Below are 25,574 nucleotides of genomic sequence, written 5' to 3' on the forward strand. Positions count from 1 at the left end.
AATACAGTATGATTTCACTAATATGTGGAACTGAGGAAACAAAACAAACGAACAAAGTGGGAAAAAAAGACAAACCAAGACACAGACTCTTAGCTATAGAGAACAAGTTGATGGTTACCAGAGGGGAGGTGGGTGGGGGCATGGGTGAAATAGATGGGGATTAAGGATACATTTGTCATGAGGAGCACTGAGTAATGTATAGAATACATGAATCACTATATTGTATACCTAATGTAACACTGTACATTAATTATACTGATATTTAAAATTAAAAAATAATTTTGGGGCGCCTGGGTGGCTCAGTTGGTTCAGTGTCCAACTTTAGCTCAGGTCACCATCTCATGGTTTGTGAGTTTGAGCCCCGCGTTGGGCTCTGTACTGTCAGTTCAGAGCCTGGAGCCTGCTTCGGATTCTGTATCTCCCTCTCTCTCTGCTCCTCCCCCACTCATGCTCTGTCTCTCTCTGTCTCTCAAAAAATGAATAAACGTTAAAAATAATTCTTAAAAAATTAAATTAAATTAAAAAATATTTTTACAAATAAGCAAAAATTTAAAAATGAAATAAGGGGGAAGAATTCTTGTAAGTAATCCATATACCTGAATTTTTTTAATTTGTAGATTTAAAAGTGAATTGTAAATGAATTAACAAAATACCTTTATGTATTAAAAAAAAAAAAGCTAGCCATTATATTATTAACAGCATTGTAAATGTTGTTCCTTTGGAAATCATTTAAGAATATGTAACAAAGAAGCTGCACATTAAAACAAGGTTGTCCTGGGCTATTACCTCATTGTCAACACAAAGTCAACAAGGCTTAAAATGCATGCTGCCAGGAGCCCATGCAGTCCAGTGTGAGAAGACGGTGGTCTCAGGCAGGGTAAGCTACATCAACCGCCTTGTTGGAAGCGTCTTTGGTTTGAGATGAGAAACAGGTGTGCTACCATTACCAATAACCTACCATGCATTCTGCAGGAGGATGTGACCATCAGAGCTTTAACAAACACTATGGAAATGACCTAAACGAGGGCTGCGGGCTGCGGCTGTGGTAGCTTTCCAAAACCCAAACCACATTCTTCATTTTTCATCAAGTGTTAGGCACTATGCTGTGACTTTGAGACAATTGGTGCAAATCATCTGGAAAGTCCCTGGACTTTACAAGGAAGCATATGAATACAGACCTGCGGTATCTACTTGGATGGCACACATCGCATTTACAAACTACTTATACCTTTTGTGAGCCCACATGTGCTAATTAATTCACTATCAGAAAAATAGAGTGCTTTAGTCCGTATAATGTAAAATGATGGAAAAAATAAAGTAACCCAGAAGGCTAAAAACATTAGTAATTAACATGATGGCTTAAACTTAAGTGGCAGTATACAAAAAATGAATTATAAAACATATATAGCATAATTATATAATCACTGGCATGATAGGAAAATGTTTATTCGTTAAAAGATATAATTGGTTACAAATATAGAATATGATCTAAATTATAAACTACACAAAAGACAAGAAAATAAATCTCAGGTTATGATTATGGGGATTGGTATTTTCTTTAGATTTTTCTGCATTTTTCAAAATTTCTACAATGAGCATTTGAATTACTTTTATAATCCGAAGCCTTCCTTAACAAAAATTATCCTTTCTTGGGGCACCTGGATGGCCCAGTCAGTTAAGCGACTGACTTCAGCTCAGGTCATGATCTCATGGTTCATGAATTTGAGCCCTGCATTGGGCTCTGTGCTGACAGCTCACAGCCTGGAGCCTGCTTCAGATTCTGTGTCTCCCTCTTTCACTGCCCCTCCCCAACTCATGCTCTGTCTCTCTCTCCCTCTCTCTCAAAAATGAAAAACATTTAAAAAAAATTTTTTTTAATTATCCTTTCTATGCCACAAAAATCTGAAAGGAAAAGGTCACCTTCTCCTGATTATAATCCTAGATACTCAGGTAAGATTTTTTTTTCTCTATGATAGGAATTCTTTAGAAGAACAGTGTGAAAATCACATCTCTAACCCTCTATTCCATACTGTAGGTAGATGCCTGCTCTGAAAATTACTGGTATTTACTTCTCTCGATTTTCTTTGTAATGACTAATCTTCCTTTAGAGTCTACTTTGCTATTTTCTTAAAACAAGAGACATATTGATCAGTTTGCAAAGAGAAAAGTTAGAAGATGAGTTAATATATTAGGGACAAGGATTCAGAACAAGTTCAAAGGCTATAAATCTGGGGTTTTCATATAATGCTTGAGCAGAACTCAGTGTCCCAAAGCCCACACACACCAATTTGTTGATAACCGAGTATTTGTAACTTTTCAAGCACAGCTTTAGAATGGAATATTTATAAGTGCGACCAAAAACCATCAAAAGTATGTGATGTTTAATTCAAATACGATACATTCCTATGCCATGGTGTGCCAACATATTTAAATTGTTTCTTCTGACAGCTCTAAAACAGGAGAAATACTTAAGAATTATACTCTTTAGTTTTAGGATGAAACCTTAGGAAATGGCCTTTCTTCCACTGTAGAATCTAAAATAGAGGCTCTGGGGATATTTATGAGGCATGTTTGAGAATCTTTAGCTGATTACCTCATAGATAAACTATATAGAGACACAGCTTGATAGTGTTGATCCCAGCTGGCAGGACACTAACATATATAAGAAAATGTTACTCTGACACCACTAGAGGGTACTAAGAGATACATCAAAGGAGTGGAGGGATATTTACTAAAATGTATTTGATTTCTACCCTGTTTGTCCCATTTTTTAATACAAGCAATGAATTAATGCAACTTTCATCAGTGCGGCCTCAGAGCTCCCTTCCGCCCATGTGCTAAGCAGGACTCCACCCTTCCAAACAGAGAGTCAGAACACCTCCAAAACACCTTAGAACTTTTAACACAAGTCTCCTAACTACCTCTTCCCATGCTTTCCCCTCTTATGAGATTTTCATTCTCTAGCAAGTACTGTTATACCAAAAGGCCGTCTTGAAAAACAACTGGCAAGTTCTTCTAATTTTTCCGAAGACAAAAGACAGGTCTTTTTATTTTTCCAAGAGGTCAGTCACACTTAGATATGTGACCCTCTTCCCACAGAATGAAGCAGTTTCTGTTGAAACATACAGTTCTTTGAGCAGATTGTATGTAGACATAAGCATAAGAATTACGGCAAAGCCTCACACAGGCAGCACTAATTATTGGTCTCTGGGGTACTCTAGGCTAATGAAAAGGTCTTGCCTTCTTTAGCCAGTTTGGCTTCCCAGAGAGATCAAGAGATTCTTCCCAGGAGACTCTTCCCTAACACCCATCACATGCCCCCGGGTCCTCAGGACCACCTGATCCTTCTCTACTATAAGTGCCTCTGAAGCAACTTCACTTTCTCCAAGTCAAGAACCATATTCTGCTTCTTTCACTAGAATTCCATTTAGAATCTTGGGAAAAGAGCTATGACCAAAAGCCAAGGGAAAACCAAATACTCTATTTATCCCACCACCAAGGCCAACAGTGGATTTAGGAGTTTGGTATCTTTATTATGTTTTTTTAATTAAACGAAAAATAAAGTTTTTTTGGCAAAATATGAAAATGAGTATGTTGATCTTGCATGTTTTTCCTCATCATATGATTACTCAAGTAAGTAAGTAAATAAATAAATAAATCCTGGAGATATTAAAGCATGATGATTTTATATGAAAAAAAGGAGTTCATTTTCCAACAGCATACATAGTTTATAGAAGCTGTAATGACACCAGTAATACGCTTTAGGGACAAACGTTTTTTTTAAAGGGGTCAGTTCTGAGTTCTGGAAAAGATCTGATGAGCCAATAGTTTTTATAATGTTTGGGCCACGATAATTACAAAGGTCTCCACAAAGCAGTCATGGAAGTCAAAAGAATAATTTCTGGCTGGTATGCAAGGGCTACGGAGGAAGTTTGGGAAGAGTAGGAGGAAGGCATCAAATGTTAGCTCATGGAAAGGTTTACAAAAATGCCCTGGCTTCCTAACTGCCCCACAATGAGCATAAACTGTCCCACAACAATTGAAACAGATGTTTCCACTTTGTAGATATTTGCCAGAGGTTTGATTTTCTAACCTATCCTTGAGCTATTAAGACACTATGTTAAATCAAGAATTTATATGCTGAAATGTATAATTTATTTGGAAACAGTATACCAGTAATGTTGCAAGCCACCAAATCAGCTGTTAAGAGTGGAAAATATCACACTTATTTCTTGCAAGTATGTGGCTCACTTTATTACATGTCAAAGTGTGTCTGAAGAAATCTGAAAAGGCTACTTCTAATTTCACAATCACAAATGTATCATCACTAAGCCATATGAAGCGGATTTTATTTATTTTAGACTCCTACGTATTATTCTATTCCTTTCCTCAATTTATGAGACAAACTAATAAATAGTGACAAACATGAGTTACCTCCTCTGTGTTTTAGGGGAAAGAGCCATTGTATAATACTCCTGACAGAACTGATCAGATTGCTCCCTCAATCTATGTGTCTGGCTCTCACATAAAGCCAATGGGAACATCTATAGTTTGATTTAAATTAAAATTGATACAAAACAGTCTTCTTGTTCTAGTGTAGATTACAGATTACAGTGTAGCTCTAAAGTTGCAAGCCATTTTAATTCAAATGCTCTAATATTCTCCCCATGGGCTGTTTCAGAAAGATTCTTCTACTATAGGAAGTAGGAACACCTACAAATGTTGCATAAAATTTTAACATCACTTTTTTCCTGGAAGGAAATATTCATGCTTCAAACATGTGATAGCAGATGTCGGGCCTGTATCTCTGCCAAACTCAAATTAAGCTGTCTTCTAACAACTTCTTAAAGCACAGCTACTTTCATTTTTTTTTTAAACCAGCTCTGTAGTTCAGTTGAAGCTAAGTAACTTCAATTTGTTATTCCTCACACAGCTGCATTTAAATGACGAAACACATTTATCTAGCCAGACTTAATTAACCTCTGCAGAGCTAGTTTGCAAGAAGTCTATCCATTGAAGTCAGCCATTGTTAAAAAGGCACAAAGCTGTACGTTCACATGGGAAAATACAAATATAGAGAAACACAGTATTTGGACCTAGTGAATTGTCCATGTATTGTCACACTGCAATTTTCCTTTTTAATAATGAGATCAACAGTGAAAAGATCCTTGTTGACCAAGATGTGCCAAGGTGCAGTCTCTTATAGATGTGTTTAATAAAGTGAGCAGACACATAAATGACTTCAGAATAGAGTAACTGTTTTAGCCATGGCCATTTAAAAAAAAAAAAAAAACACTATCACTTCATTTTATCATTCTAGAAGTGATTAGAAGAGCTGTTATTTCTCTACAACTTAACACAGTATGAAGAGGAAAAGCAAAAAGCAGTTGGCATCCAGTAAGTGGACAAGGCTGTGGCTCCGGGTGCAGGTGCCTTGAATGACAGAAAAATGCACTGCAGACCCTGATGTGACTGCACATCTCTGTGAAGTGCATTTCATCCTCGGACACAAAGATGCTTTTTATTTTTTATTTTTTACTTTTTTAAAAAAATATTTTAATGTCTATTTTTGAGCTACAGAGAGAGAAAGAGAGGGAGGAAGAGAGAGAGAGGGAGAGAGAGAGAGAGAGAGAAAATGAGCACGAGCAAGTCGCGAGAGGCAGAGAGACAGGCAGACAGAAGATCCGAAGAGGGCTCCACACTGATAGCGGGGCTTGAACTCATGAACAGTGAGATTGTGACCCGAGCTGCAGTCAGACGCTTAACCTAAGGAGCCACGCAGGCACCCCCAAAGGTGCTTTTTAAAAACACTTTTCAGTCTGATGTCTGAATTCAAATATCTAAGAGAACTCACATCCACATTTTTGAGAAAATGGACCAAGTTTTTAATATAAAAATTATATATATTTTATATAATTGTACCATCGTTTTTAACATAAAACCCTTATATATATAAGATTATAACCTGATGCTTTGATATAGGCAGGCACTGTGAAATGCTCACTATAATTCATCTAATTAACACACGAAGTACAATTTTTACTTGCAAATTCATTCGTGTCATGTTTCTGAGGAAGGATTATCTTAAGAGAGGCTGCACACTCCTTCCTCTATTAGCTTCTCTTGTTATACCCTGCCAACCTCATCCTGACCTTACTCTGGCATGATGCATTTTAGCGATCTCTTTCTGACTATATAAAAATATTTGTCCACTATAGAGTATATGGAAAACAGAAAATATTCTACAACACCCCAAACCTCTTGGATCCTACTATAAAAATAATCACTGCTAATATCTGGCATATTTTCTTCCAGTATGTTCTCAATATGTAAGTCTTTTTTATATAATTGGCAAAGTGCTCTTTCCTTCATTTTTCCATACTTCATTTTGTGTTTAACAGTATTGTGACCATTTTCTGCTAGATTTTAATAAAAATACTTCAAAAATACTGTATGTGATGGCAGCATAATGTTCCAATGTATAGATGTAACATAATTATCTATTTCCCTATAGTTAAATGTTTAGATTATTTCCACTTTTTCTCTATTATACCTGATGCTGTGGTAAGTATCCATTCATATAAATCATTGTCTCAGTCTTTGGGGACATTATTTCCTCACACTAGATATTTTAACATAAGATTACTGGGTCAAAAGTTCTGAACTTTTTTAAAATTCTTTTTTTTCTTAATTTTATTTAAATCCGAGCTAGTTAACATATAGTGCAGTAATCGTTTCAAGAATAGAAGTTAGTGATTCATCACTTAAATGTAACACCCAGTGCTCATCCCAATAAGTGCCCTCCTTAATGCCCATCCCCCATTTAACCCATTCCCCCTCACCCACCTCCCCACCAGCAACCCTGTTTGTTCTCTGTATTTAAGAGTCTCTTATACATTTTGCCAGTTTGTGCTTTCTAGAAGAGTTAAACCAGTTTACATTTCTTTCAGCCATGTGTTTTACCTCAATTTTTAAAAATATATATATTTTTAATTTTTAATGTTTATTTATTTTTGAGAGACAGAGTGTGAGCAGGGGAGGGGCAGAGAGACAGGGAGACCCAGAATCTGAAGCAGGCTCCATGCTGAGCTGTCAGCACAGAACCCGATGCGGGGCTCAAGCTCACAAACCGCGAGATCATGACCTGAGCCAAAGTCGGACGCTTAATCGACTGAGCCACCCAGGCGCCCCTGACCTCAATTTTACTCTAGTAAAAATTAAATGCTATTTTGATAATTATTTTAATTTGCATTTATTTGATTACTAGTTGACATTGCCTATTATATGTTTCTTGGTAATTTTTTTTCTATAAATTATCTGATTATATTATTTCCCCACTTTTCTATTATTTTTTATTGCTGATTTGTAAGAGCTCGCTTTACATTAAGGGTATTAACATATATGCTGTTGATCTGTTTCACATTATAAATTTTTATAATGTTTACTAGTGATTCAAGTTATTATAAAGAATTTTGAAAATACATAAAAATATATGGAAGAACAGATGACCCACGATCCCAGTAACTGGTGATGGTTGAGCACTTTGATGTGCTTTTTGTATCTTTTTCTGTGTTTGTAAACATTTAAAAAATAAAGCCAGAATCATACTGTGTTCTGTATTTCTTATTATGCCACAGGCATCTCTTTATAACATTAAATATTCTTTTAAAACATTAATAGCCGGAGCACCCAGGTGGCTCAGTCGGTTGAGCGTTTGACTCTTAATTTTGGCTCAGGTCACGATCTGGTGGTTTGTGAGTTCAAGCCCCACATCGGGCTCTGCAATGACAGTGTGGACCTGCTCAGGATTCTCTCTCCCTCTCTCTCTGCCCCTCTCCCACTTTCCAAATAAATAAGCTGAAAAAAAAAATTAAAAAAAAAAAAAAACATTAATAGCTATGGGATATTTCACTGTTTATGTGTACCACAAATTATTTAAAGATTCCTCCTTTTTAACAGTATTTAGATTATTTCCAAATATTTGCTATGATGACTAACACTGCCATGAGCAACTTCATACATTTGACATAATTTTGATACCCCATTTAAAAGGAGGCTCAGACCCACATCTCCTGCACAGGCTATGTAACATAAGGAACAGCACACCTACCCGTTACTTGAGTAGGTGCAATCACTTGGCTGGCACTTGATGTAGAAGCCTCAGGAGCTACTTCCACAGGCACAGGAGGTGATGTTTTTTCAATCACCACTATATGAGGAAGGAGGGATGAAAAAATTAAAGCCTGTTAGGTGCACCGAGATCCTATTTCAAAACGCAAGCATAATTTAGTCTCATAACATACCACAGTAGTGCTTGGATAATTAAGAACTGATATCGATCCCTAAAGCTCATGGTATTAATACATAGCCCCACTTTCAACATGTAGCAAGAATATATGTGAACAATTCAAAAGCCAAGAAAAATGACCCATCAAACAATGACCCTCAATAACGTTCCACATATAGAGCTACTCTTGGCCACAGAAAATACTGGAAAAACTTATCTTCCTCTTACCATTATAAAACTTACAAGACCATCCTCACACTAATATTATGAGTATATTAACATACTTAAGTATATGTCTCACACTGCACATCATTTATGAGTTCTAATGATTTATTATAGTTTAAAAACAAAGACAAAAGAATTCTTATCTCACTTTTTTATCCCAAGTACTCTTACAAATTGCACAGATCAACAGAGGTTACCTGGAAACTGTGGATGCAGGTGAATCGTTGAGATGCCTGGAGAGAGCTGGGGTTGCCCAGGCTCAAGTTTGGTTTTCTCTTGATCCAATGAAGGTATTTCCTGGGTGGATGTATTAAAAAGAAAAGAAAAGAAAAGAAAAGAAAAGAAAAGAAAAGAAAAGAAAAGAAAAGAAAAGAAAAGAAAAGAAAAGAAAAGAACTAAAAATAAGAATTATTTTTATTTTTCACATATTACTATATTTAGTTCTACTCTTAGAAAGGCAACAAATATCACAGGACATTGGACAAAAAAAGTGTGCAATTGTGTGAAAAAAATACATGTATGAACTGTAGCTATGCCCGCTACTCTAGCAAGTCTTTGGTTTCCCCAGCAATGCTGATCCATCCATACATCCTCACCCACTTCCTAGGGCCCAAAGCAAAAGGTCCCCTCAGGCATCTTACATGCCTTGGCTCGGGGAACCACATCTGGTCTCACACACGGCACAATAAACCTCAACAGACAACTAAACCGTCATCTCACTGACATGTGGCTCTGCCTTGGGAAGATGGCCAGCCACGCTTTGCAGGTTGCATAATGGGTACAGCACTCGTGTCATTAACTCGCAGCTAGTAACTCTGCACCTCCAGCTCTCAGCATAGTGATAGGCGGGCAGAGCATCAGAAAAACGGGGACCTGGAGGAGCACCTGGGACTTCCATATGCGGCCTGTTGCCCACTGCTGTCCTCCAGACCGGAGGTGAAGAAACAGACTGACGCCTGTGGCTCAGCTTCCAGTTACAGCTGCTCGGGCTACTGCAGACAGACCCATCAGGCCAATAGGGACAGCAGTGCGGGGTCAGTGGGCCCACGCCTTCACTTCCTTATAAGTATTCATCAGGTGACTTGGTCACAGCTGCCCTGTGCATCCCCTCCCTCGCTCCCTCCCTCTGCCATCTTCCAGAAAGCTCACTCCCCTAGTCTGTTTCCCTTTTAACTGCTCTCTTAACTTCAGTTATCTCCTCTGCTTTTTATAACCTAGATATCCTACCTGAGTAGCTCATCAAAGATCTTATTTTGTCGGCATGAGTGTTCATCTAACTCCGTTTAGATATCCCACCAGTACCTCAAATCCATCCCCTCCAAAACCATTCAGGCTCTCAATCCAAGGTGTCTATTTCTATGCTATGTCACAGCCATTAAACCATCCAGGTTTAAAGTCACTTTGCAATCCTCGCTGTCTGTCTCATTCCTCCTTCCAAGCCCTGCCCATCTGCACTGCCTATTATATTTGTTCATCTTTCCATACCCACTGTGCCCACTGCTGCAGTCCAGACTCTCTCTCATCATGCTTACTGTAGTAATCTAATTGGTCCCTTAAGCTCCCTGTCTCCCTGTCTCAGTTAATCCTGGGGCAATTCATCTTCTAGAAATAACAAACACTGAACTACCTTTTCCCACATTTTCTCTTCTGCTTAAGAATACAGACTAATTTTCTATTACCTATTAAATGTGACCTCAATCAGTCTCCATAGTTCCCCATTCCCTGCAGCTCATGGCCTATGCTAACAAGGAGCAGACCACAGTCAGCTGTTTATGCACTCCTGCAACTTGCAGACAGAATTTCCCCCAGTGGCACAGGGCAGCAGACTTTCTAACCAATGCCAGTTCTCCCCTTGACAAGTAGAGTCTGAGAGAGGAGAGCAAGGTAATCCACCACGGATTACAACTACGGTTCGGATTCCAAGCTTTCCAAAGCAGCCCCAAATTCTCTTCCTAACATGCCTCTCAGGCTCCCCTAACTGACCTCCTGCCGTCCCCTCCACTGCACCTTTGTGCATATCATTTCCCACCCCTGGGCGACCCCGCTTTCTCTTCATCAATCTTCAACATCATGGGACCTCTGCAAGAAGCCAAGACCACAAAGACTAGGACTGCATGTTTCCCACTGGCGCATCTCCAAAAAAATTACAGTGTACGTATACAAGAAAACATTGAGGCCCTCTTTAAGACCCTTCAGGAGAGTTACCATACACTCAATTATCAACAGCACAGAAAACAGCGATTATTCAATAAGATGAGGTTATCAGAGAGCTGGCTCCTCTGCTCACACAGTGAATGATTCCTTCCACGTATCTACCAGAACTGAATTCAAAATCAACAACATGCAAATGACTGTACACTGACCTTTAGAGACCCTATCCGGGAGTTGCAAATGTGCATATCAAATATGCCTATGTGTTGTCCCTCTTCTCGGGTCAATATAACAACATTCTTCTTTCTTGGGTGCTATCACTCCAAAATCCTACTTTCTCCTTGTCTGGATTCTTTCAGCACTTATGTTAGAGCATTTAAAGCTATTCTGTCCCATGTTTATAAGCTAAAGGTTTTTAAAATTATTTATAATAATTTACATATGTGTTCATGCTCCCTAAATTCTAATACTGCATTCTTGTCAACTGAGTGATATATAAATGTATGAACATTTAATACTGATCGAATTTTCATGTTATTAAAGAATCACAGCTAGATTCAGATGGGGAACAATATTATATAGATAGGACTTAGATCCAGCAATTATTTTTTTAGTTCATTTATTTATTTTGAGAGAGAGAGAATAGGGGAGGGACAGAGAGATAGGGAGGAAGAGAGATAGAATTCCAAGCAGGATCCACAGTGTCAGTGGAGAGTCTGATGCGGGACTTGAAGTCACGAACCAGGGGATTGTGACCTGAGCTGAAGTCAGACGCTTAACTGACTGAGCCACCCAGGCGCCAACCCCCCACACGCGCCCCGCAGCAAATTTCCATATTTTCTATTAATAAATCTCACAGTTAATAGTCCCATTTTATGCCAAAAAAAACCCCAGCAAGTTGATTAAATATTTCCCTGAAATTTCTAGGAACCAATATTCTAATATTGGATGGAAATTTCTAAGAACCAATACTCTAGTATTGGATTGGATTATTACCTAACAAGGGTAAGTTCTGGTCTTATTCTAATTTAATCAAACACGCATGTTAAATTTTAGTTGAATTAAGAAGTACTTCGCTTAGCATATATGTGCTCTGAGAATACACAGTTGCATGAACATGTCAGAACACCTTCTTTCCATCCATAGTCCAGGCCATGAGTTGATCTGAATTCTGTGTAATCCTCTGATTCCATTGGTCCCACCTTCTTCTCTTACTAGAATTTAAGTTCCATGAGAACAAGGAGTTTTGTCTGCTTTGTTCTCTATTGTTTTCCTAACACTCAGGATAGTGCCAGTTATATAGTCGGTGTTCAATAAATGTTTCATGAATGAATGCTAGATTTCCTCAAACCAAATAATGAATAATAGACATGTTATTACATTTAAGTCTAAAAAGAATCCATACATATTCTAAAAGAAAATCATTTTGATGGTAAAAAAGACTTGAAAACAATGAATAAATTACCTTCTCAGGGGGTGCAGTTGCCACTAAAACCAGAAAAGAAAGAAGGACATTAGTACAGTTTAAGTCAATCTACCACATAACAGTTACATTTTTAAAAAGCAATAGAAGTCCACTATCACCCCAAAAGGATTAAGAATCAAACTCAATAAAATGCAGAATTATGGTCACTGTGGAGAATTTTACACACAACCAACAGAAAAACTATCCATGTTATATCATTCCTTAACTACAGGAGTTCAGGTAGATGCAATGAAATTCTTTCCAACTCCTTCATTAACTGAAAAAGTTAAAGGAAACAACACTTTCTGGCACATTATTTTATGCCTAATCTGACTTTTATGGAATATCCCATATCACAAAAACAAAACAAAACAAACATTTTCATTAATTGGCCACATACTTATCCTTAATGTAATAAATAATGTTTAAAATACTTTCTGATGTTTATGTTAAAAAAGAAAGCCACTTATTTCAATAAGAGATCTAAGAATGGGTACTGTCCTCCTAATCTTTATTGAAGTAAGAGAACTTCCAGTAAGATAAGCTAACTAAATTAGGAGGAAAGAAATCACAGGCCAATTAAATCTAATTAGAGATTAACATTAATATGTTGAACAAATTCCATATTAAACAGTCATGACATTGTTGTGAGGTAGTAGTTGTGTCTTTGTATTTAGAAAACTTACGTCCCATTAATCAGTCCTTAGTATTACTCCTCAAGCCTGTGATCAACGATTACTGGGGTTTTTCCTCACTGATCAGTGTCTCCATAAACATAAGTGTACAATTTCGGTAGATGCTTAACTCCCCAAAGCAATCAGGGTACCTGATAGCTTATCGCTGCTGCTTTATTCTTGTGGTTGGAAAAGTCAACTAACTGTCCATCCTGCCTAACCCACCAAGAAAGTCATGAGGCAGCATCTGGGACCAGAGGCCATTTCCTCCTGCCTGTGCAAAGGATGAGTAGTTGCAAACATGTGGCCAGGAGACCCCTACTGTGTAGAAGTAAATGGGTCAATACTGTCAAATCTCGGTGAGGTCCTACCTGCTCTACCTAGCCAAAGAAGTACAACAGAGTGAAAGAGTGAAATGAAACAGACCGAGAACACAGAAAGACTCAGAGCCCTGAAGAAAGCTCTCTCTAGAACCTAGGTACCTTCTCTCCTCACAAAATCCATTCCTAAATTCTGACCTAATAAACTGTGAAAAGCCAACAGAAGCTTCATTAGAGACAATGTACATGTCATACAAATCTAAAATTTTTATTCCTTCTATCTGGGGTGAGAATTTTTATAATAAAGATACTCAAGGTATTGAACATGCTGGCTTTTATAAAGAGATACAATCAAAGTTAATTGTCTCTAGACTCCTTCTAAAATATAAAGCCTTACCTGCCTTCTTGGAAAACTGTGCTCGTTGGCCCCATTATATACTCGTCACATGACATCTGACAAGCCATGTCCCTCCCCTCTCTAGGTCTCAGTTTTCTCAGAAGGCCAATGGAAGGACTGCATGAGGCAATTTCCAAGATCCCTTCAATGGACTTTCCTGTCTTCCTTCACTTGCCTCCCATTATCCCTGATTGCCTGCTGCCCTCTATTTCCTGGAAGCTCAGTCAATGCTTTAACTTCTTTAAATCCGTGGATTCCACTTTGCAAAGTAAATAAATATTTATTAAATGGCCTTCTAGACAAAGAAATGAATTATGACTATTCCCTCAAAGATCTAAATTACCCTTCAGGAATAAACACCAAGAAAAAGTGGCCCCAGCAGGTCCTGAGATCACCCTGGAAAATTGTTACCTGCTATGAACATATTACCCTATGGCCGTGGTCCTCAGTCACAGGTCATTTTGGCCTGCAGGGACGTTTGGCTGGGCTGGACAGTTTCTGGCTCTAACAACCGGAGGGGAGGGTGCTAGTAGCGTATCTAAAAGTTAGAGGCCAAGGAGTTTACTCACTGAAAATTATCCTGAAGTACCAATAGTACTGAGGTTAAAAACCCTGTTCGAGAAGAGTGTTAACAGGGAAACCAAACACACACAAGACAGACGGTTGGGTCCATGATCTATTTCCACTCTCACCTTCTGGCTCCGCCACTCCTGGCCCGTGTTCCCGGGAGAAGGTCAGGGCCTCCACTGGCTCTTCCTTGGCTGGGAGAGGTGGAGGATGAGTACTTTTAGCAACAGGTTGAGTGTTCTTTGGCTTGACAAATACAGGTCCTTTACCTACATGGTGATGGATTGGCCTGCGTCTATGAACGCCAGAAACCGTATAACCCATTCCACCAGGACAGATTTCCTTAAAAGCAGCTAGATTTGGGATGGGAAAATATTCCTTTTAAAAATCTAAAAGTGCAAACTTATACAGAGGAAAATATCATGATGAGTATTTTTTAAATAAACCATCATTAATATAGTTACATTCAAAAACTTCAAAAACAGATGCATAATGCTTGAATTTGTTAAATTTGCATATTTACAGAAAAAACCCAACCCTTTGTTTTACTCAGTATTTCTCCATCTGTTAATTCCTTATCAGAGTTATATATATATATATATATATATATATATATATATATATATATATACACACACACACACATATATATATATATATGGCATATACAGCATATAGGAAGCATATATTCATATATATTATATAGATCAGTGACTAATTAGGAGATATTATATATGCATATTATATATGTAATTTTCTGTATCATGTATCATATATATGTGATATATCAGGAGATTTTTATGTATCAAAGATTTTAATATATATTATATATATATATATATCATGGGGTGTGTGTGTAAGATCAGCAAAAACCAGGCTTTCTTCTTTTCCTCCTGCTTTGGTGTAATTTCATTAGTTATTAACAAGGAACTCAGTAATGTCTAAGCTAGATGATTAGCAAGAAGGTTAAAAAAGAAAAATACATCACTAGTCAGGGAAATGAGGCGCTGGAATCTTTCATAACTTGTTTCCAAATCACAGACTCAGCCAGAATGGAGCATATCAGCTGATATGGTGAGGTTGGTTAAGAAGGACTGAAAAGGGGAAGTGGTTTTGAACAGTGAGTCTCAGGATAGTGACAAGGAATCCAGCAAAGTTAAAACACACTAAAGAGATGATGGAAAGAAGTCAAGAACAACAGAACATGCCAAGTCAGAAAATGGAGTTATTTTCAAAAAAAGAGACGAGTGGGCAACAGCCTGACTTTGACCAGCTGGCTTAATTATCCAGAGGACAAGGCGATGTTCTGTGCTCTGGGACTGCTATCCTTGCCAGGAAAGTGGTCTTGTCTACTCAGAAAAAAAAAAAAAAAAAAAGGTAGACTGGGCACATAGGATTTGCTAACCTCCACTGCATCACCTCCAGGAATAAGTAAAAGAGAAAGACGGGGGTGGCGAGGCAGTGTGTGGCCTGAGGAGGAAAATCCACCTAATCCCTTTGGTGTTGGTGTTGGAGGCAAGTTACCAAACCCAGACACTAAGGAGCTTATGGTCAACTTTTATATTTCTACTTTTCAAATTGAAAGTAAAGTCAGTCATTTCTCACTTCTACTAAACAAGAGATCTCCTATTGAATGTTCTGGACCTAAAATTAGTTCTCAATAAAAAGGAAACTCTAAAATACTCCTTGAAGTCTGCTAAAACATTGTTTTTCTAAGGATCACACATTAAATGGCAGAACTTCATTCTTAAATTTAACTATGAAATACAATTCTTACTTGAAAGAACAGATGTTTCCAGAAGAAGACATGTTTTCTGATCAAATATTTTCAGTATTAATGAACTAAATGTTGTGAAAATCACCAAATTAACCAAAAATTGGTTAAGTACAAAAAGTTTGTCTTTAATGCTATTTTCAAATTTAGTTGCTGGATGTTATCAAAGAGTCTTCCTGTGTTCTATTCACCATCTTGATTTACACTTCATGTAAGAGTCACAAAGCTATTAAAACCGAACTTGAAGAGAAATGGGTCTATAAATTACAAAGATAGTTTATTTCATGGATTATTATTTTATAATAATCAGTAGTTCAGATCCCAAAGGGAGAATACTAGGCTATTTTGTGGGTGTCTAAAATTATACAGGCTATCAAAATACGATCAACATTATACTATCCTCTGCCTTACCAATTCTTTCCGATCCTAATCACCAACAAAGGTGGACCATGAGATTTAAATTTATATTTAAACCCTGTCTGCTGCTGTGTAAGCAACAGCTTTGAGACATAGTCCTGTGAGAGTTTCTCCACTTCCCTAGGTGGGAAGCATCTTGCCAAATAAGCACTTGACTAGACTTTTTTTATGGTCACCATGTGCCAATGAACTAGGTGCCACTCCTCCCTTGATAATACCATGCCCGGATTTGCAGGGTGTGTTTCTTTCTCTTCCATTTAATCCTACTTGATCTTGCTTGAGAAGGTGAGGATTCCTTGGCATAAGCAAGACACTGAGAGAAATATACTTACTCTTTCAGGATATTGGGCAAATATGCACCAAACTAAAGTATAAAGAATTAATCAATTTCTATTAATATTCTGACTCAGAAATTCCTAGGTGCACTGGCAGGATCTGCCCTTGAGTTATTAATTCTCAGAGCACAAATTCAATCATGGTTATAATTCCCTCCATTTCCAACTGGAGAAACTGACAAGCACATGTTCAATAAATGAGCAAGTGAGTCAACCCGTACAAGGTCTCGTTTCCATGCACGTGACATGCGGTCAGGCATTACGACAGTGCATGGCCCAGCAGGGCCTCTGGTCTCTTTGTACTTTTGAACAGCAGACTTTGGGTCCGAGAAGATGAGGATAGAAAGTAATGGCTTTTCTTAACATTCAAAAGGAAGTCTAATGTTACAAAGAAACAGGAAAATCACTTTGCATGTCATTTTTTCCCACTGATTCAACCTTCTATGGTCATGGTTTGTACAAACTGATAGAAACCCATTGTATTATTAAAAAGTAAATTAAAAGTCAGAAACCAAAAATAAACCAAGTTGCCAAAGTCCTCCTGTGTCCTTGCGTGGCTGGGAAGGAATATGAGCGTACAGATGGACATGACTTACCTGTGCCTGGAAGGGGACATTTCTCACAGTGTGGGCCCCAGGCTTTGCCCACACTACAACAGCAGAGCTGCTTGGTGAGGTGAACAGACAGAGGGTGCATACACTGCCTTCCGGAACTGACAAGTCGGTAACAGGGCCCTTTCTCTTCAGAGATCACAGGGGTATCCGCTGAAGCAGAGAGATAAGGCCTGATGTCACCCAAGAAACGACAAAGACTAGATTGACTTTTCTTGACACAGTAAATTGAACCTTAAGTTCTGGATTAGAAACCGTATTTCAGAATAAATTTGTGTAGATTTAGGGCATCACCTTTCCTGATTTAGAGTCAGCTTACCAAACAAGTTTTAGAATCAGGGCCCCGAGTGTCCCTCTTCTTATCTGGTCCCTTTTTCCAATTTAGCAAGCATTAGATCAGGTATGTGTGCATGAAGTAGAAAGAAACCACTTTGGCCAAAATCAGCTGCCCAACTAAATCTAAGTAACTATTATCAAAATCACTTGTTTTCCTGTATTTAGCCATAACAGAGGTAGTTCTAGGGCAGAATCTGGCAAACAGCCAGGCATTGTGAAAATCAGGAACTGAACATAGTTGATGCTGAAAAAGACAGCTGTTGCCCTTCTCACTTTGAGGGCAGGGAGAGCTTGTGAGGCCTCATCAGGTGTCACTGTAAGCCAGTCAACAGCATATAAGAGGCAGGGAGCAGCTTCTGACCTGCCATACTACACAAGACAGCACACCAGAGAAGGCAACGATGGGTGCAGTCCCTTAGAAAACACTGCAAAAGCACACCGGCCCATAATCATCCAATACCTGAATCCTATTCCTGAATCTTCTACTCTCAGTTTATTGATCAAACTGCATTAATCCAAATCCAACAGCTAGACACTCAAGTGAGCACAGAAGGCAAAGATGAGGATAAGATACAATATTGCCTTCGAGAAGTTCATTTTCTAATGTAAATGTGGATGGAGTATGTTCTTCAGAGTCAGCTCCAGGCCAAGTCAATGGGCTGAACAGACCAAGCTTGATTGTCCTCCCTTTGATCCCTCCCCCATCCCAACCAAAGTTCTTCTCTACTGTATCCCTGTCCAGATGAGGTTTTTCCCATGTACCTTTCCTTTAACTAACTCCTCTAGCACCTGGAGCTTCCAGATCACCTTCCTCTCCTGCTCAGATCTCAATTTTCAATCATTCCAAAAGGACTGACATCTCTGTTAAGATGCTGTAAGAAACAACCTGATCAAATTAAGGTACTACAGCACAGTGAAAAGAGCAAAGGTTTTTAGAGCCAGACAGACCTGGATTCTCATGGCATTTCTTGCCAGGAATACAACCTATAGAAGTCACTGGGGTTGTGATGGTTAATTGGATCTTTTGGCTCAGTTGGCCACAGCAGGCAGGTATTCAGTCAAAACACAGGTCTGAAAGTTGCTGGGAAGGTATGTTATACATGAGACTAACAATTATGTTGGTAGACTTTGAGTAAAACAGATTATCTCCAGAATGTGGTTGGCCTCATCCTAACAGGTGAAGGTCTTAAGAGGAAAAAGACTGAACTCTCCAGACGAAGGGATTTTGCCAGCGACTATCTTCAGAATCAAGCTATAACACTAACTCTTCCCTTGGTCTCCAGTCTACCAGCCTACCCTGAAGATTTTGGACTTGCTGGTCTCCAAAATCATGTGAATCAATTCCTCTGAAATCGCTCTCTTTATACACACACATGCATACACACACACACACACATACACACACACACACACACAGCCCTATTGGTTCTGTTTCTCTGGAAAGAACCCTAATCCACTGGTGAGCTTCAATAACCCTCACTTATAGACGATAGGCTCAGTGTGCAGATTAGAAATATCATATGCTAATAAACCTTTAGTACAGAGTAGACACAAGGCACTTGTCAGCCACTCTTTTGAAAATAAAAGTAGGTATCTCCATTCTCTCAAGGGCATTTGTACATTGCTTAGTGGTAGAATATGAACAAAGTAAAGACACTTAAAAATAGCAATACTGGAGAATTGGAATATGGGAACAGGTGACTGAAGGGAGCAGAGGAGACCTTCCTGAAGCTTCAGAACTTAACACAGTAATTTAGTCTAGTCAGGCCAGTTTTGTCCAGGTTACTAAAAAAGTGCTAAGAGGGAGAACTTTGAGTCTTTTCCTCTCCCTTCTCCTACTTACTTTCTGGAGTCTGTGCAAGACTGATAAAAGATCACAGAGAAAAATAAAAGACAGTTTAAGTATGGTTATCATCCCCAAAAGGATAATAAATCCCTAGAATGACTGAACATCACTAATGTTATCGTGTGTGTGTGTGTGTGTGTGTGTGTGTGTGTGTGTGTATACACCTATAGGTCATAGTTCTAGTATAATCAGTTCCTAAGAGATTCTACTAAAAAAAATCCTCTCCAAATTATTTCAAAGTTACAACACATGTTTTCAGAGAAACAATGTCAGGCCGTCTCACAGGAGCCTAGTTTACATATGGTAGGGCTTACTTATAATACTAATTGCATTAATGTTAGTTCTAGATCCTGGGAACAAGGGCCATTCAGGACACGGCAGAGAGTTTCCTCAAATCCATGATGCTGGCTAATGGTGACATGGACTCCCTTCCACTTAGTTCTCCACACTCACGTCCTTGTATCCACCTCACCCGCACCTCTGAGGTAGTTAATACCAGATTAGGTGTCATCCTTGTTACCCTCAAAGTGTCTCCCCTAAAGTCTCCAAGGACTTTACTTTTTTTTAATGTTTATTTATTTATTTTTCTTTTTAATAGGAAATTTTATTGTCAAATTGGTTTCCATACAACACCCAGTGCTCATCCCAACAGGTGCCCTCCTCAATGCCCATCACCCACTTTCCCCTCCCTCCCACCCTCCATCAACCCTCAGTTTAGTCTCAGTTTTTTAAGTCTCTTATGGTTTGCCTCCTTCCCTCTCTGTAACTTTTTTTTTCCCCTTCCCCTCTCCCGTGGTCTTCTGTTAAGTTTCTCAGGATCCACATATGAGTGAAAACATATGGTATCTTTCTCTGTATGACTTACTTTACTTAGCATAACACTCTCCAGTTCCATCCACATTGCGACAAAAGGCCATATTTCATTCTTTCTCATTGCCAAGTAGTATTCTATTGTGTATATAAACCACAATTTCTTTATCCATTCGTCAGTTGATGGACATTTAGGCTCTTCCATAATGTGGCTATTGTTGAAAGTGTGGCTATAAACATTGGGGTACAAGTGCCCCTATGCATCAGCACTCCTGTATCCCTTGGGTAAATTCCTAGCAGTGCTATTGCTGGGTCCAGAGTTGATGTAGTTTTAATTTTTTGAGAACCTCCACACTGTTTTCCAGAGTGGCTGCACCAGTTTGCATTCCCACCAACAGTGCAAGAGGGTTCCAGTTTCTCCACATCCTCTCCAGCATCTATAGTCTCCTAATTTGTTTTTTTTTTTTTTTTAAATTTTTTTTTTCAACGTTTTTTATTTATTTTTGGGACAGAGAGAGACAGAGCATGAATGGGGGAGGGGCAGAGAGAGAGGGAGACACAGAATCGGAAACAGGCTCCAGGCTCCGAGCCATCAGCCCAGAGCCTGACGCGGGGCTCGAACTCACGGACCACGAGATCGTGACCTGGCTGAAGTCGGACGCTTAACCGACTGCGCCACCCAGGCGCCCCTCCTAATTTGTTCTTTTTAGCCACTCTGACCGGCGTGAGGTGATATCTCAGGGTGGTTTTGATACGTATTTCCCTGATAAGGAGTGACACTGAGCAACTTTTCATGTGCCTGCTGGCCATCTGGATGTCTTTTTTAGAGAAGTTTATTTTCAGAGAGAGTGGGGGAGGCGAGGCAGAGGGAGAGAGAGAATCCCAAGCAGGCTCCACTATCAGCATGGAGCCTGATGTGGGACTTGATCTCACCACCATGAGATCATGACCTGAGCTGAAATCAAAAGTGAGATGCTTAACCGACTAAGCCCCCCAGGTGTCCCCCAGGGACTCTACTCTGAAGGAACCTACTACCATGTCTGTCCGCCAAATTAAAGTAAAACTCCACATCAACAATTTAGTTTTTTACAGATTATTAGGTGTGCATGACTATGAATTGTAAGACATTGTTTGTTAAGCAAAGTGAGGTGATAGTTGTTGAGGTCTCTTGCACTACACACACACACACACACACACACACACACACACACACCACAAACTTTAGGCATTTTATCATCTGGAGTATAAAGACAGAAGTCCAGTGAACTAATTCTTTCTAAACATTTCACACCAAAAATCATCTATAGACTTTTGTCCTCCCATCAGACAGCTTCCAAAGCATTTCAAGTGGGGGTTGTTAGGGAAGTAAGAGAAATCACTGGCTTATGGTCATCGCAGCAATTGTCGGTGAGCATGGGTGTGCAGACCATGTTCTAACTAGACATTCTGGCTCATCCCAACTACATATAAGAATAAGAAACTAATGAAAAAAATTATTCCTTCAGAGCTGGAAGAAAACCAAGAAACGGTCCAGCTTCCATACATCAATTTCACTGAGGCTCCCATGATTCAAATTTTCTTTGATCTTCAACTATATGGACCAAAAAGTGTTCATTTATGCCTCAGATTTGTAACAGAGTATGCCTTTTCAAACCACTCCTATTTTAACACCTAGATTACCTGTCATTCTTTTATCATTTCCGATCTCTCATATGGCAATTCCACTTATTTTGTTAGATCGCTAGCATTTTCACATTCTAGTCTACGTGACAGCATTAATCCATAGACAGTGTGCTCTGAATTACGAAGCTGAGTCCCTTTCATTACAGATTGGAAGACTAATCATAAAGGAGAATTCATTACATACACTTATTTTAACATATGGTACACGTGATCATATATTCTCGAGTCATAAAGTTTTAGGCTACACTAAAAAAAATCGGCAATGCCCAAAGATTTCTAAAGAATAAGTGGAAACGGGTATGGGAACGGATACGGAGTAGCAGTAACAAACATGCCGACAGGTTCCAAAACGCAGACACGCTCCAACAGTGGTTTTTGCAGGTTATATTCTTCCAAGATGGGTTGCTAAGATAAAGGTGGAAAAACTCAGGTACTCCAAATAGATGGAAACCCTTCAGGCATGTAAAACCTACTGGAAATGCCACATCAATCAGTCAAGAAGATGTATCTTTTTTTTGTTAGCTAGAGATCTAGAAATCTTCAAAAGTAATATACACATACAGCCCCATACCTTAGTCACCAACCATCACCAAACAGCCAGTGCTGATGGTGAAAGTCACACAACACACTATGACAGAAAGATGGTACGTTTCTCTCACTTGGATTCCCCAGTGGCATACCAAGCAACTTAATTACAGGGCTATACGATAAATTCTGATCCTACTTTCAAAGACATGCTTCCACAGATGAATGGTAAGTATCCTAAAGCAGACATAAACTAATCTGCCACTTAGAGGAAGCTGAAAAATATAAAAGACTCGGAAAGATGGCATGTATATTGGTTGTTCCCCTCTCCCTCAACACCCCTGATATCCTCATTCGTCTCTTGGATGAAATTTCACATTAGAGTTTCATCCCGTTAAAGCTTAAAACCCTACAGAGGATGAGGGCTGAGAGGCAGGTAAAGTGTCATGAGGAGTCTGAGAGATGAATTTGCTGAAATAAGAACCACCGGGCACCCTTGTGGGAAAATGTGCTATTAAATTCTGGGAGAACCAAAATAAAAGAAACCATGATTCCAGAGACAGGGCAGAGTTACAGCATCTATTCTACGGTGTGGCAAGTGAGACTAAATAACAGCTCTCCTTAAATAAAGGACTTGCTCCTGTCAATTCAGACTGGTTTCTTCTGCCTGATTAGAGGCTCGGCTTGTGGAGTAAGATCCAGTTTCCAGCGTGGGCTCTACCACTTAAAGGTTGTGTGACTTTTCTCAAGATCCTTAACCCCTCCGAGCCTCCATTTCTTTATTTCTAAAATAGAGAGAATAGTGACAGAAACCTCACGGACATCTGGTAAGTATTTTATCTATCATAGTATTATAATCTGTATCAAGTGTTCATCACAGTGCCTGGCACTTATTAAGTGCACAATAAAGATGCTGATATTACTGCTCTGGTTTTTGGTTTTTGTTGTTACTGTTATCATGTGGGGGCAAACACTTTGCACAGACATGTTTGTCTAACCCCCAGAACACAGTGGTACGAGATCACTAAGTGAGGGAAGGGAGAGACCTGAGCTAGGACGGCCACAGAAGAGATGGAAAGAAAAGACAGGGGCACCTGGGTGGCTCAGTTGAAGTGTCCGACTCTTGTTTTTGGCTCAGGTCATGATCTCACAGATCACAGGGTTGAGCCCTACATTGGGCTCTGCACTGACAGCACGGAGCCTGCATAAGAAGTTTCTTTTTCCCTTTCTCTCTGTCCCTTCCCTGCGTGCTCTCTCTCTCCCTTACTCTCTCTCTCTCAAAATAAATAAATAAACTTAAAAAAAGAAAAGACAGATTACAAAGATTAACAACTTTCTTGGAGACCAAAGGAGAGGACAGAGTCAAAACTGGCAGAGAAGCTCCCAGCCCGACTGCCTGGAAAACAATGCCACATGGCCAAAACCACTAAGTCAGGAAGGAAAGGCCATTTCAGGGGGAAAGGAGGGGATCTAGCAGTCATTTACTCAATCAGCTGTGTAAAACAATGATCTAGAACTATGCAGTCTGAGACATTAATGCCTCACTACTTCAATAAAATGTACATGAATTATAATTTAAAATTTAATTCTTCGGTCACACTGGCCACATGTGACTAGCATCTGCTATACCAGACGGCACAGATACAGAACATTCCCCATCATCACAGAAAGTTCTCTTAGACAGTGTTGATACAGCCCAAGAATAAGCAAACTCCTTGTGTAAAAGGCAAAATAATAAACACTTTCGACCCTGTGGGCCCTACTGGCTCTGCTCCAACTTCCCAACTCTGCCGTCACCACATGAAAGCAACATTAGACAGTACGTAAATGAATGGGCATGGCTGTGTTCCAATAAAACTTTAATTACCAAAACAAACAGTGGAACACATTTGGCCCATGGGCTATGGCTTGCCCACCCCTGATCTAGAACTAGGTTTGGGTGCTTAGAGGCCCAAAACCCACTGTTAAATCTCAAGAGTCCCTTACTAGCTGTAGGATCTTCAGAAGTTATGTAAACTCTCGTGGCTTCAATTACCTAATATGTAAAATGAGAATAATACATCCCTCATTAAGATGTTGGGGAAGTAAAAAGATATCATGGGCATAAACATGACCGGCTTTTAGAAGGAATGTGGCTTCATCTGAGCATCTCTCTCCAACCCTCCATTTCTGTGTATTGGCATCAAGGCCATGGGGCAAAAAGACTATCAAACAGCAAATATCCGGGCTCAGAGTTCTTTCATCTGGGCATTTTTCTATTAAACCTATAGGGGATACCCACCACAGCCCTCATCCCGCAGCTCCCGAATTCCCAAGAAAATTGCAGCTGAGCAAGTCAGGAAGCTTATTATACTGCAAAGGTTATTATACTTTTCTTGGATTTGCTCTGACAAATCCTGAAATTTCACCTTTCCCCATCCCTAGAGAGGAGGAGGTCCAAAGAATGCTGCTGTAGCAGCCTAAGGCACAGACACAGAGGTCTGAGGCAGCAGAAGCCAGGTCCACTGGCTCTCCTTCTGTGAGCTTTGCTAAGGCGAGGACAGAGAGCAGGCAAGGAGGAAAAGCGAGACGGTTGCAACCTTAGGCCAGAATCAAGGAGATCTGAGGGTGTTCACTTCAGTGCATTGGAGAACAGGGCGGGCAAACCCTGGCCATGGCCAAGTGCCTTCCTTTGCGCTCACAGAGTCAGCCACAGCTTTGACAGCCTGGATAGGCCCAAAGTTCACGCTGCCTGAGCAAATGTGGTCAATCTCTTCCTTGTGCTTGGCCTGCTCTATCCACAGCTGTTTTTATAATACCTCTCAAAAACATACATTCCAAACATTAAGCAACGGCTTTGCTCGGTGCCTTTGTGTGTCTGGTGTGTGCGTGTATATGTATGTGTGCATGTAAACATACGTGCGAGCCCCAGTCTCTTCCTGCTATCTCCCCATTACTATTAAGGGCACCACCATCTCCTCAATATTTTTCCCCTTACACTGTAAACATCACCTTCTTTCCTGATTCTTTTCAACGGTCTTCAGACTTCCCCCACTGATTTCTTCAAAATATAGTTCACAAACCAATCAGGCTGGACTGACCCAAGTCACAAATCCTGAGGAACTCCACACATCTGTGAGGTTACATGTGGTAAATCCAGAGAAGAGGGAAA

The 25,574-nt window shown here is 39.5% G+C and overlaps 1 protein-coding gene across 8 annotated transcripts in view; it reads right to left on the reverse strand.

The window, feature by feature from the left end:
- The window catches only part of LTBP1 (latent transforming growth factor beta binding protein 1), a 398,930-nt gene that overhangs the window by 115,392 nt on the left and 257,964 nt on the right, over positions 1 to 25,574 (reverse strand). For 6 of the 8 annotated variants that reach the window (XM_019447806.2, XM_019447788.2, XM_019447769.2 and 3 more), the window contains 5 exons: positions 17,209 to 17,376; positions 14,212 to 14,439; positions 12,129 to 12,151; positions 8,710 to 8,809; positions 8,111 to 8,209 (listed from right to left, as the gene is read on the reverse strand). In XM_019447806.2, the coding sequence (XP_019303351.1) occupies positions 8,111 to 8,209; positions 8,710 to 8,809; positions 12,129 to 12,151; positions 14,212 to 14,439; positions 17,209 to 17,376 (618 nt within the window). The remainder of the gene's footprint in view (positions 1 to 8,110; positions 8,210 to 8,709; positions 8,810 to 12,128; positions 12,152 to 14,211; positions 14,440 to 17,208; positions 17,377 to 25,574) is intronic. The other 2 variants (XM_019447790.2, XM_019447837.2) reach the window with 1 other exon arrangement.

Source organism: Panthera pardus, unplaced genomic scaffold (genome assembly GCF_024362965.1).
Source record: "Panthera pardus isolate Hobbes unplaced genomic scaffold, ASM2436296v1 HiC_scaffold_26, whole genome shotgun sequence".
NCBI lineage: Eukaryota > Metazoa > Chordata > Mammalia > Carnivora > Felidae > Panthera > Panthera pardus.